General features: G+C 45.9%; 1 protein-coding gene across 2 annotated transcripts in view; it reads left to right on the top strand.

Moving 5' to 3' along the window:
* The window catches only part of DIS3L2 (DIS3 like 3'-5' exoribonuclease 2), a 193,299-nt gene that overhangs the window by 74,826 nt on the left and 105,245 nt on the right, over positions 1 to 13,228 (top strand). For both annotated transcript variants that reach the window (XM_035132940.3, XM_035132941.3), the window contains exon 7: positions 5,842 to 6,073. In XM_035132940.3, coding sequence (XP_034988831.2) covers positions 5,842 to 6,073 — 232 coding nt within the window. The remainder of the gene's footprint in view (positions 1 to 5,841; positions 6,074 to 13,228) is intronic.

Raw genomic sequence — 13,228 nt, 5'->3', positions numbered from 1 at the left:
TTCAGTTTATGAACGCTTCAGTTTAAGTACTCCGCGGACCGTCTGGAACGGATTAATCCACTTTCCATTACTTTCAATGGGAAAGTTCGCTTCAGTTGATGAACGCTTCAGTTGATGAACAGACTTCCGGAACCAATTGTGTTCATAAACCGAGGTACCACTGTATGTCTGATTGGGAGGGAACATCAGGCTACGATTGGAGCAATCAAGGGAAGGGTTGGAGGGCATCTGAGCATAAGAGGGCAAGAGACCTGAGGACAGAATCTGTAGCTTGTTTCCAGTTTATAAACTAGCACATCCTCACATTGAGTCCTCCAGATGTTTAGGCTGCAACTCCTATCAGCCCCAGCCAACATGGATGATGGTTAGGGAAGAAGTTTCTAGTCCAGAAAAATCCAGATTGCATTACGTAGGTTAGAGCAGGCCGCCCTGAACCATGGCTTGAGGATGGGTTTTGGAACCAGTGAACAGAGTCACTTATTTTTCTTTGCACCTGGAGTGTGTCAGTTGCAATTTGGAAGCCTCCAGCTTCCAACCCTGGTGACATTAAAAGTGTCGATTTGGTGTTCTCCCCCCCCCCCATTTCCAGTTTTAAGATTTAGGGACTACAAGTTAACTGTTTGGAGTTGTCCTGGAAAAGTCATGTACTCCCCAAAGCAGAGGTGAGACTGGATTCCTTCTGCTTCTTAACTGTGCCTGAATAAACTGAATAGCAAAGCTTTGTTCTTGGCCTAAAACTAATTCCTTCTCAAAAAGAACTGAGTGCTCTTGGAGCACAATTCGGAGAGAGATCCCCTGTGTGGTTTGGGTATTCTCTTGCTCCTGTGGGGATGCTTCTCCCTGCTCCCCTTTCGTGCCATTAATTATGGCTGTGAGCTGCTGGCTCTCTGCTCCAGGCCTTCTTTTCAGAGGCTTGCAGTCTGCTCACAGTGTTCCCCCTGAGCTGGAAACTTGGGAAGAGGGCAGAACTTGTTAAAATTGGAAGGAGGCACATTTGGCCCCAGTACCTGAAACAGCAATGTTCCATATGCTCAGGGTCCAGACTATTCTCCGGACAGTGGCCTGGTGGCCATCTAAGGAAATATACTTTTCTGGTCAACCTGATCCTCCAATAGGTGGCCAGACTTTGATAATAAAGTCAATCTCATCTAAGAGTTAGGACCTCACAGCTATGGAACACATGCATGCAGGTGGCAGGAGGCTTATCAGTTGGGGCTGAGGATTGAATGTCCTGATCCAAATCTCCCCTTCTCTCAAGAAACGGATTGGCAGTGGCTCCTTAGGCTTTCTGGGAAGCACACTGAGATAGCAGCGTGATAAAATTTGCCCGTGATGCATCGGTGTCTTCTTTCTTCTTCAAGTAGCTGTCAACCCACCAGGACGATGGGTCCTGGAATGCCTGGAAAAAGATGTGACATTCAAGGCTGATGGTCCTCTGTGCCTTTCACGCCCCCTTAGGAGCAACTTCACATGCCTTGTGAGCGAAACTGGGGGCCAAAAGGCAGAATGGTACCTGTTGGCCTTGGGGATTTAGGAATTCTGGCAAGCCCCCCAAGTCAATTATCTCAAGATCTCTCACAGCAGAGCAAGCTGTTCTTGCATGCTGTTTATTTTATCAGTACCTTTCTTCTCCAGGCAGTTTACGTGCCGTTCCCAAGGCTAATCTCCTGCCCAGGCTGCTTGTAGGAGGGGAGCCGCTTAGGTTCGGTAGCAGAGCCACACCACAGACCTTAAAGAGCGTTCCCTGGGCTGTAAAACTGCTCTCCGCCCTTACCCTACTTTTGGGTTAAGTTCCAGATTTCCTGATTAAATCCACCGGGTTGTTAACTAAACTTGCCTCCTCCTTGAATGCGCTTTGAGGGGCTGCAGTGAGGCACAGAAACTAGGCCAGGCAAGTGTCCGCTGAAGGGCCATAGCCCGCAACCGGGAAGAGGAAGAACAACACCGCAGCTGACGGATGGCTCACTCAGGGGCTGTTTTCTTGCTGAGCACTTCCAGCCGTCCGCTGGAAAGCTGCTAAGAGCAAGTGCAAAATTGCTTTATAGAAAACTATTGACGCAGGCAGAGCCTAATAATGGGCAGGGGCTGAGCGCTCGCTCTGCGGAGTTAGGGCTGCAAATTGCCTGAGCTAGCAGCCCGAAATGGTATCTCCCTAATAATTATAGTTGCCTTGCGTTTTATTGCTGCATGTACGAGCTGCAGTAATAGAAACATGAAGTGTAATTAAATTTGGGTTTCATAAATGCGTGACATCCCTGGAGGCATCGTATTTATAACAACCGGAATCTGCAATGCTGTTCCAGTGAAATTCTGCTAATTGCTGCAGAGTCTACCACCTGTGAGCAGGAGGACAGCTCCTGCAGGGCTGGCTTTTGCACCGAGCTGAACCGCTGTGCCTGTTTCTTGCCTTTGCTGCTTTGATGCACCAGCTCCCTAAAATCCCAAATTTGGCAGAGGAATTGGGGAAAGGCTGTTCAAGGCTCGCCCGCTCAGCTTTGGAACTTGTCCGGATGAGCTTGATTTGGCACTACGGACCTGCGATGGTCCAAGACTAAGTTTGCTTCCCACCCCCCCAGCCCCCATCCTTCTGAATATGTTACATCACAGCAATTTTCTTTCTTTAAAGGTCAGGAGTGTATTATCCTCCCCTAAAGCAGCAGAATAGAATAGAGCCAAAAAGGAAGGAAGAAAATTATGCACCAAGGCAATCCATTTTCCGTGGCACAGAAAGCTAAATTCTGCGACTGGTATATTTCATGAAGACTGACATCAACTGTACCTTTTACTTTTTGTAATTTATTCTGGTTTTGTTCAACCTGGGGGTTGGCAGGAACATCCCCTGCCCCATAGATGCTGAAAATCCTGCTTATTGATTCCTCTGGCCTGTGAGATCTTACTAGGCATTGTTTGCATACATTTAAGTTCAGGGATAGAAGCTTGCGTTTCTTTTCTTTTCTTTTTTTAAAAAAGTCAAATTCTTGGATTGCTGAATTATTCTCTAAATCCCCATGTTCAGTTCTTGAGCCGAGCGCTTACACAATCTTGGAGGACCAACAACCCTGTCAATCGTCACTTTGCTGAAAGGCTTTTTTTTGCCTTTCTTTTTAAGGACTTCAGGATTTTTAAATTTTTAAATTTGCTGTGGTACAAATTAAGTTAAATTTTGTCACCTTTAAAAAAAAAAAGTTACCAGCATGGGCAGACCATAGTTTTTCCTGTCATTGAGTCCACAGCTATTCATCATGACATCATGATTACTTGTGCAATCCCTTTTCATTAGGTACCAATTTCCATGTTAGTCCAGAAGTTGGCAAGGGAGGGAGAGATGACAATTTGTACCCTTTTGATCACTCCCTGGCCCCTGCCTTGATTTTAACCTGGCCCCTTCCAGCAGTTTCAGGAGCCCCTCTTGATTTTGCATGTATCGTCTTTGGCCCACACTTGATGATGGAATACTGGATTTCTAATGGGACGTGGTCAAAGCTTCCTTTAGGCCTGGGGGGTGGGAATCTTTTCCAGCTCAAGGGCCTCATTCCTTTCTGAGCAACCTCCTGGGAGGAGCATGGCAGTGTCTGCTGGAGGGGAGTGTAAAGAGAACGGTTCTTTCCAAACCACATACACATATTTCTAGTTGGGGAAAATGCCATTTGTGAAGGAGAAAGCAATAGTAGAACTCTGCTACTCTTCACAACGTGTGGTTTGGTGGAAAAGATCTACAGTGGTGCCTCGCTAGACGAATTTAATTCATTCCACGGGTCTTTTCTTATAACGAAAAATTCGTCTAGCGAATCCCATAGGAATGCATTGAATTGTTTTTGAATTTTTTTTGCCCATAGGAACGCATTAATTGAATTTCAATGCATTCCTATGGGAAACCGCGATTCGCTAGATGAATTTTTCGTAAAACGAATTCGTCTAGCGAGGCAGCCTCCACTAGAAAAAACCTTTCGCTAAGCGAAAATTTCGTTAAGCAGGGCATTCGTTAAGCGAGGCACGACTGTATTTGGTCTACATTTTTAATGACCTGCAATAAATTGTTTGGTGTTGGTCTATCTAGGAGCATGAACTGGACTTCCCCCACAGGGTGTATTTATCAGACAATAAATCACGCTAAGCGGTGCCTCCAGAGAAGGGTTGCACCTGGACTCCCCCAAACTCTCACCTCTTCATGAGCAGCACTTGAGCAAACCAGTTGTCTCAGCTCTTCAGGCAACATAACCTGTTGGTTACCTTTCCTTCCAGAGAGCTTTGTCTTCTGCCTGAGCACTGCAGAGATGGCCAGCTGCAGTGAGTGTGGGGCGATGAATAATGTTGCACCAGGGAGCATTGTGTTTCCTTGCCCCAAGGACCAGTGAGGAGGACGGGGGAGCCCAGGTGCCGAGGAAAACAGGATGCTAGACTAGATGGCTCCCTCATGAGATCCAGCAAGGCAGTTCTTAACATTCCTTGAGTGTTCTCTTTCTTTATTATAGAAAGTGCCTTCCAACTATTTGTAAAAGGTGTTTTGTTCGCAAGGTGTGCTTTGCCCCTTTCACAGTTACTTAGTGTACTTCCTTTTTTCCTTATCCCATTTCCTTCCCCCCCCCTTTTTGTAGCTGATGTTTTCAGGTTCTTAGTACACTTTTAAGAGGGTGCATGTGTCTGTCTACCTATCAATCTTTAGAAACCTGATACTCACTCATCAGAGGCAGATGAAATCCTGTTCCTTGTTTGCAGGCTTGCTTTTTAAAAAATATTTTATTTTAAGGGTTTTTTGCTTACATTTTTACATTCATATCAACTCAACAAAACATTTATCTTTTGGGGGTTCTCAACCCCTAGACTCCTCCCACCCTCCTCCCCGGTTTCCCATTGTTACCTACTATCTTTTCTGCATCTTTATATCTTCATCAAAAAAAATTCATCTCCCTTGTTTCAAAATTTACCCTACTTATATCACTGGTGCTATTCTAATGTTTACAGTGCTCCTTCAGGTATTCTACAAAGTTAGTCCATTCTTTTTTAAATCTTTTATCTTCTTGGTGTGTGATCTTCCCTGTCATTTTTGCCATTTTGGCAAAATCAGTTTCGCTATCCATGTTTGCAGGGTTGCTTATCTCAAGATGCTCAACAGGGTGAGTTGAGAAGCATTCACCATTTTCCTGCTGAGCTCCTCATTCTGAACTCACAGCAGACTCTCTGTCCATCAGGATGCATCAGTAGCCTCGTGGCTGATAAGATTGTTAGTTAGTTAATTTATTGTTACGGTTCTCGACCAGCACAGGCTGATAAGACCATAGGGGATTCAAACAGTTTCCCATGAAAACTAGTCTGCGCTGGAGTTGTAGGTGCCTCATTTTATGATTGAAATCGGTATTGTTTGCACATAACACTAAACTGTGGTTTGTTTAACAAACGCGAAGTGACACGAGTTGTCCTGCAGACGATCATACAAATAACAACAGCCGTCCAGTGAAGCAGAATGGTTTCAGGACAGATAAAAGGAAGTGCTTCATATAATATAAAGGTAAAGGACCCCTGACAGTTAAGTCCCGTCGTGAACGACTCTGGGGTTGTGGCACTTATCTCACTTATGGTGTGTTTCTTTCTTGTGTGCTAGTACAGGATTGCTTTCTGGGTGAAGTTGACCTGGACGAGTTGCCATCCAGGCCAGTTCCATCCTGCTGCTGCTCTTCACTGGCAGCCACCTCTCCCATATCAATGTGAATGGGCTCTGGGATGAAGGATTTGGAGAGGGGGAGACTTAGCAGGGTCCGATGCGGTGTATGGCTGGATCATGCAGTTCAGCCATGCTGGATCATGCAGTTCAGAATGCAACTTTTCTCCCTCTTTACACTCCAGGTAATCAAGCCGGATGGTTGTGACAATGAAACAACAGAAACAACTCAAGGATCAGATCCTCCTGGGAGTTCTCCGGGCGCTTGTGTGCTTTGCGATCCAGGAAAAGGCGATGTTAACAGCCCGGACGTTGTTATAGAGGCTCAGTTTGATGACGAAGATGTTGAGGGCAAGCAAGATGGCTCAAGGGAGATCAAGGATCAGAAGCAGCTGTCCCTGGGGGCTGGAGAAAATGGTGAGGGGGTTCAGCTGCAAATGGTTGAGCCAGCTTTTCTTTCCCCCCTTTTCCACTTCTGTTTCTTTTAAAAGCAACTCAGGAGCTTAAATTGCTTTAGTTCTGTTGTGCAGTCTATAACCCCCACCTTTTTTGGTGGGGGGGGGCGGGGCGGGGAGGTACAGATGTCTATAGACATACCTGAAAACAAAACCACAAATAAATAAAAATATAAGGAAAGCAATGTTGAGTGGACCTGAAGGGCTGCTGGGCCTGGGTCATTTGTATTGTGTCTGAAAGGCAGTGGGGAGCCACTGAATGCATTTTTGCAATGGGGAGCCACCATGAAAGAGTCATTTGTGTGGCAGGAGTGATTCTGTGGGGCCCAGAATAGACTCATCTGCAGCCTGACATTTAATAACCAAACCCTTGCAATGCAGTTTAAGCAAATATTGGCACTACCAGTCTGTGGGAAAGTAACCCACAACTGCATATCAAAAGGACCCCAACTTTAGGGGCCCACTTCGTTGGGATCCCTTTGATTCCCTTGTTGCTGTTGTCTTTATTCACTGCAGACACACCAATAGGATGCATTTATATAAAAGTTACTGCATGTAGAAGCACCCATACGGTTTGTGACATTTAAATGCTCACGTGGAAAGATTTAAACAGGGCAGGCTGCAAGAGCTTTGAAAAGACATGCAATGAAACGCATCAGAAATGTCTGCAGAGCTTCATCACCCGATGTTTGACCTGGTCATTGAAAGGGCATGTGAGCAGGATGCCAAGCCATTGATAAAGGAGAGAGCGGCATTAGATCTTTGCCCTACGCAATTTAACTCCGAAAGGTTTCAGTGAGGAAATGGATTTTCTCTCTTTGCTGGGAATATCCGCATGCATGTTTCCCTCTCTTTCATTGTCACTGTTTTTCTGCTACTTTCCGAGTTTTCCACTCTGTTACCTATTTATTCTGGCTTTCTGCCAGTCAGGGTCAAAAGCCCTCCCTTGATTCCATTATACCTGTTAAAAGTTATCAACTGCAGAGTTCCGTTCCATTGATAGCACTGGACTATTATAGGCAGTTGGTTCCAGTTGAAATAAAAGGTTTAATTTTGGATACCTCTTGCAACACGAGTCTCTCTGGCGTCCTTTCCTTTTGAGAATTGCAGCTAGACATTTTTATTTAATTTTCTTATGTGTGTATGCAACTATTTAGGCCTCTTTGCATATATTTTGAAGAGTTTTATGCTATGATTGGAGCCTTACTAATCAGGCTTTTGGAGTAGCTTTCAATTTCTACAGGTTGTTTTAAGTTTTTGGGGTCCTGTTGCTTACTTTGTTTTTGTTCTGCACGTTTTCTCGATACATCTGTTTATACATTTTAAATTCTTGCAGTAATTTTTATTTTGCAGAACGAAGGTTGGCATTAATTGGGTGTGGGAGTATTGCAATGTATTACATTTCGTACCTATTACCTCATTTCCTATTTATCTATATGATTAGTGTGTCTCCCCCCCTCCAAAAAAATGTCCACCCCCCCTCCCCCAAAGGCCCTGCATTGTGCCTGGAGTAAATCTCAGTCTTAGCACCTGGAATCTTTTGCCTGCCAGTGATTCTGTCTCTGCTTTTGTGGTTGGTTTTGCTTAGAGATGGTGCTGAAATAGTCTTCAAGAGCAGCTCCTTGTAGAACAGGCAGAGAGCCACAGCCCGCAGGGTTGTGATGAAGTCTGAATGAAAAAGCTCAGAAGCACCAGCTAAATCATTAGCAATATCCAGAGGGTGGCAGGCTTCCTTGCACTTCTTCACTCGCGGTCCTTCCTCCGAGGCCCTTTAGTCCTGCAATAGCCTTTCTTATGCTGTTGTGCCTTTCCCTTTCATTTGGCACAGTATTTAACAAAGCATTTCTGTGAAAATGAGATGCTCACCATTTCTGTTGATGCCAGGAATCTGCTGGTGGTTTATTTTACAAAATGCTGCTTTCAGGGAGACATGGTTAATCCTCCCCAGGCTTGATTCTACACCTGGGGGGGGGGTGGCGGCGGAATTTTGACCATGTTTTAAAAAGAAATCCCCTCTGCTCTGTGCAGCCTTGAAACATAAGCAAATTGCTCCGAGGGTATCCTTGGAAGCATTCCCAGGCATGACTAACACTGCTTGGGTAGCCGAACTTTGATGCAGATGTGCTTGCCACTTGCAATTGTGATGTTGGTAGGAGAAGATACTGCAGTTGTGTGGGTTCCTCTTGCATGCAGAGTGTTCAGTGAGCCTCAAATTTTCAATCTGCCCAAGCTCGGGGGAGGCCTCGGAAATGCTGCGTCCAGGGCTCTATTATGCAGCAAGCCTAGCTGGACTCAGATGCAGCCAAAACTTCACGCGATCTTCCCTGATTTTGAAGCCATTCTTAGCAACACACCCGGGAGCTTTTGGTTGTGAAGTGCTCTCTGGCCTTTCTAGCTAAAGCAGCCTTTGCATGGATGTGCTGGCTGGGAATGATGGGAGTCTTTAAAAAAACCACCCAACCTACACACAGAGGCAGATGGGAGGAAAACAGCACTCTTTTCTGTACATACCCTTTGTAAGTAAGGCTGGTCCTAGCACCTGAGCTTGTCCCAGCCCTGAGATGCGCTCATTTGTCAGATCTTCCAGCCTACCTTGCATTTATCCACATTGTTTGCATTTTCACTCAGTGCTCCCAATTGTGTAAACTCTCTTAGCTAAATAGGCACAGCAAATACAGGAACTGGGAAAGAGGAGCTATGGTAGCAAGGTGGGATTTCCAAAGAAATAGTTGGAAGGAAACAACATCAGGGAAGTTGCATTTGGTGGGTTTTTTGAGAAACTTTCCTGAACACTTTGGGAATGTACTGTATAGACTGGCCTGGCTGGTGTTCCCTTTCTTCTCCCCCCCCCGCCCCCGCCCCTGCCAAACACACATGGCAGGTAGGCGGCATTTTACATTGCCTGATCGGGCGATTTCAGGCAAGATGAGCTAAACCTTTAATTGAGAAACATTTCCAGGTAAGAGGACGTGTGGTTAAACACGTTGGTCTGGCACTTTCTGGTTCTGGGAAAGGGGATATTCCATGTTTTGCTCACCAGGTTTGCTTCTCGCCTCCTGGCCCTATTGTTACGTAGCTGGAAATTCCAGTCTCACCGTGGGATCTATAAGACACGGAATTTCACCGTTGATGAAGGAATCTGAACTTCTTAAGGAGAAGCTTTGGAGTCTGAGCTTGGTCTTGAAAACAGGACGAGCTTGTGTAAACGACCAATAATTAGGCTTCATCGGCTAGCTTGGATGTTGTAGTTCAGGAATTTGGTGCAAAGATATCTCATTTCTGGCTAACAGCAGCATATCACAAGTAGAAGTTCACAAATTTCTTGGAAGGCATGGTCTCTCACCGGGAATGCCCATTTGCGGCCAACAACTGGAAATTAAATGTTTCGGCCCTACCTGGTGCTGTGTGTACAGGACCTGCAGGGGTTGATTGATTGATATTTAATACATATTCTGTCCTTCATCTATAGATCTCAGGGCAGTTCACAACATAAAAATACAAGATAAAAACACAAAATACCATACATAATAAAAACAAGAGCAAAAACAACACACACATGCACCCCCGCAGCACATTTAAAAGTATAGGATGTCAAATCAGCCAAAGGCCTGGTTAAAGAGGAATGTTTTCACCTGGCGCCCAAAGGTGTTTAATGAACATGCCAGCTGAACCTCCCTGGGAAGAGCATGTCACAAATTGGATGTCACTGCAGGAAAGGCCCATTCTCATGTTGCCACTCTCCAGGCCTCTCATTGAGGAGGCACACAAAGAAGGGATCTGTCTTCTAGACTGTGCTTGGGAATCTCAGGCCATACAACATACAGACTTACCTGTGTTGAGGGAGGGGCTGTAGCCGAGTGGCAGAGCATCTGCTTTGCATGCAGAAGGGCCCAGGTTCAATCCTGGGCATCTTGGATGTAAGGCTGTGAGAGACCCCTCCCGAAACCTGGAGAGCCAGTGCCAGTCATAGTACTGGGCTAAGTGGGGGCCAATGGCCTCACTTTGCATAAAGGCATCTTCCGATTTCCCCATCTTTTAAAAAAGTGCTGAGTGCAGATGTAACTGTTCCGTGCACAGCTAACCAGTGCCTTGTCTCGTCCTGGCTTGACCTCTGCATGCAACTTCTTATCTGTGCTGTTTGCAGTTTCCACTTCCTTGATGAAGCCCTTCGTCTTTGCCTTTTCCCTGCCCACCACGAACACTGGGAGACTTCATGCTTTGCCCCCCACCCTCCGGAAATAAGGAAAAATGGGTCGGCAAGGAATCTTGAAGCCTGTCTTTCTCTCCTAGTGCTATTTAATTTACCATTATCTCAAAGTATCTCAAGGTATCTCAACCATGAGAGTCACAAGGGTCAGATGGAGGTGCTGTGTGTGTGTGTGTGTGTGTGTGTGTGTGTGTGTGTGTGTGTGTGTGTGTGCGCATCTCATTTGGCCCATGGGTGTGAGGTTCCCCACCTCTGATGTAGCTGTTAAAGCCCCAGGTGTGTGGATGCAGCAGGTGGAGGAGGAAAGGACAGGGATGCTAAGTCCTGAGCTATCCTTTCCTTTTACCTGATGTTAGTGCACTTGGGGTAGCGCCAAGCACACACCTGCTCCTTACTTCTTGCTCACCTGGGCAAGAAAACTAAGGGGCAGCTTGGATCAGCTTGGATCTGCAGCAAACACAATCATTACTGTTGCTAGAATTTTTATAACTGGGATAGTGAGCATCTCCTCACTGCTTTCTTTTCCATCCAATCTGGAGGATGCATTTTCTCACTGTTTTCTGGATCTTTCTTTCTTTCTTTCTTTCTTTCTTTTTAAAAAAGTCAGAAAACACAATATATTTTCATTTGGAAGTGGGAATTGCTAACATTAATTGTGCTCCTCTTGGAGAGCATCACAAATTTCCACAGCAGCAAGCCTGGAAAAAATAACTTTGGATCTGTCATGGTTAATAAGTGTTTTAATCTGACGGCTTTAAGGGCTCGTTTTGGCCACTTCAGCTGTCCTGGTTAATCTAATTTGTGCAAGAGACTTTCAAGAAAAGGTTTAAATATGTACATATATGAATATAATCTCTCTCTGTCTTGGACCAGGAGGAGGGGCTGGTGGCTCAAGCGCAGTTTACCAGGCCTCTGAAAAGCTGCCGTCTCGGAGGGGTGCTAACGCTGCAATTCTAATTTGCTGGTAATAACAGAACTAATTGGAGAGGTTTCTTGCCATTAGTGCCTAATTTTCTTTTCAGCAAAGCTATAACAATTTTGGGTTTTGTCAGGTAATCACCCAAAAGGAAAACAAGGGGATTAAAGCACCGTTTTTTTCCCTGGGCTGGAGCTTCTGGCGGGTGTTTTCACTGTAAGATAAGCTTAGCAAGCCCTGCCCAAGCTAACATAGTAAATCTCCCACTGCAAACACAGCGCTGCCCAGGGTGGAAATATTGAATGGTCACCGGATAACCACGACAGCAAAGGTTCGGCATAGTTTATTTCTGGTTTGGCAAATGGCAGCCGCCTCCTTTTCTCTGCCCCTCCCCACCTTATCCCCACACTTTTACCTCTCCATTCAGCTGCCTGGGATTTCTCCCAGTTTCCTTGATTCTCCCTGTGCTCGCCTGCATCTTTGCTGATCCAAACTCGTCTGCACAGCAGTTCTGATTGGGCGTGTAACCCACGTGACTCCCCACCACTGGAGGCCAATAGAAGTCATGGGCTGCTGGTGCCGCTTTTTAAGTTTCTCTGCCTCTGCCTGATCGTGGCCACTCATTGACTGCTGGAGCAATGGGTGCAAGCGTTGGCCCTTTGTTCATAAGCAGCGTGGGCATGCAAGGTTGGCGAGGGAGCAGCCCTCTTCCTAAGATGGTCCTGGAAGCACCCAGTTAAATGCCCGTGCATGATTGCTGCTTCCTCAGTGTCTCAGATCTTCCTTTGCTGTGAAATGTGAAGGTGCACGTTCCAGTGATGAAAGGATGGGAAAGGGATTCGGAACAGACAGAAGCAAAGCAAAATGAAACACACACAAGGTGTCGGGGCGGCCACCAGATTTAGATGGCTTTTGAAGGATGTTAGATAAACCCAAGGAGGCTGTGCTGGAGCGCCCCCCCCCCGGCCAAGCACCAGTTTCTACGGTGCCAAGTTCCTCCTGCACAGTCGTAGGCTGTGTGGGCCGGATTCAGCTAACTCGCTCCACTCGCTAGTGAAAGGATTCTTGCTATTATAAGGATGCTTTCACCCCTTTCTCCGCATGCCCCCTGGGCATCTTGCCCAAAATCTGCTCTGGAGAACAGGGGAACCTCCCAGAACATCATGCAGGGGGAGCAGAGGGGATGATTAATCCATTGGGCAAGCAGGAGTGCTTTTGCAGATGGAATGGTCTTTTCATTTCTCCAATGAAAATTTCTCCAATGAAAATAGAGACACCCTAAATAATCACAACCACAATCATTTTATTATTTATACCCCACACATCTGATTGTGTTACCCCAGCCACTCTGGGCAGCTTCAAACATATATAAAAATATAACAAAACATTAAACATTAAAAAACCTCCCTAAACAGGGCAGCCTTCAGGTGGCTCCTCGAGGTTGTATAGTTACTCATCTCCTTGGTTTGCGGGCTGCATAACTCCATACCTTCCAACATTTCTCTGATGAAAATAGGGATGCCCTAAGGAAAAGCGGGACATTGCAGGATAAAATCAGAAAGCAGGACGGCTTCTGTAAATCCAGGAATATCCCTGGAAAAGAGGAACCCTTGGAAGTTCTTCAACAGTGGGGAACGGGAGAGGAAGAGGAGGGGCACCACAGCAGCAATATTGAACTTCAACAGTGGCAGCTTGAGTTTTGGGCATTCCTCTGGTTCTTTTGGTTCTTCTCACACACCCATGTGGAGCAGAGAACAACGGTGCCTGGTCATTATGAGAATTAAAGTTTGTTTATTTATTTTTATTTATTTGTTACATTTATATGCCACCTTTAACTTCCAAGGATCTCACGGTGGTATACCCGGTTCTCCTCCTCCCCATTTCACCCTCACAACAACCCTGTTGAGGAAGGTTCGGCCAAGAGATGGTGACTGGCCCAGGGTCACCCAGCGAGCTGCTGCGGAGCTGAGTGGGGATTCTAACTTACTCTCCCA

Source organism: Zootoca vivipara, chromosome 5 (assembly GCF_965207765.1).
Source record: "Zootoca vivipara chromosome 5, rZooViv2.hap1.1, whole genome shotgun sequence".
Lineage (NCBI taxonomy): Eukaryota > Metazoa > Chordata > Lepidosauria > Squamata > Lacertidae > Zootoca > Zootoca vivipara.
The sequence above is the reverse complement of the archived record's forward strand: the minus strand, read 5'-3'. Positions and strand labels throughout refer to the sequence as shown.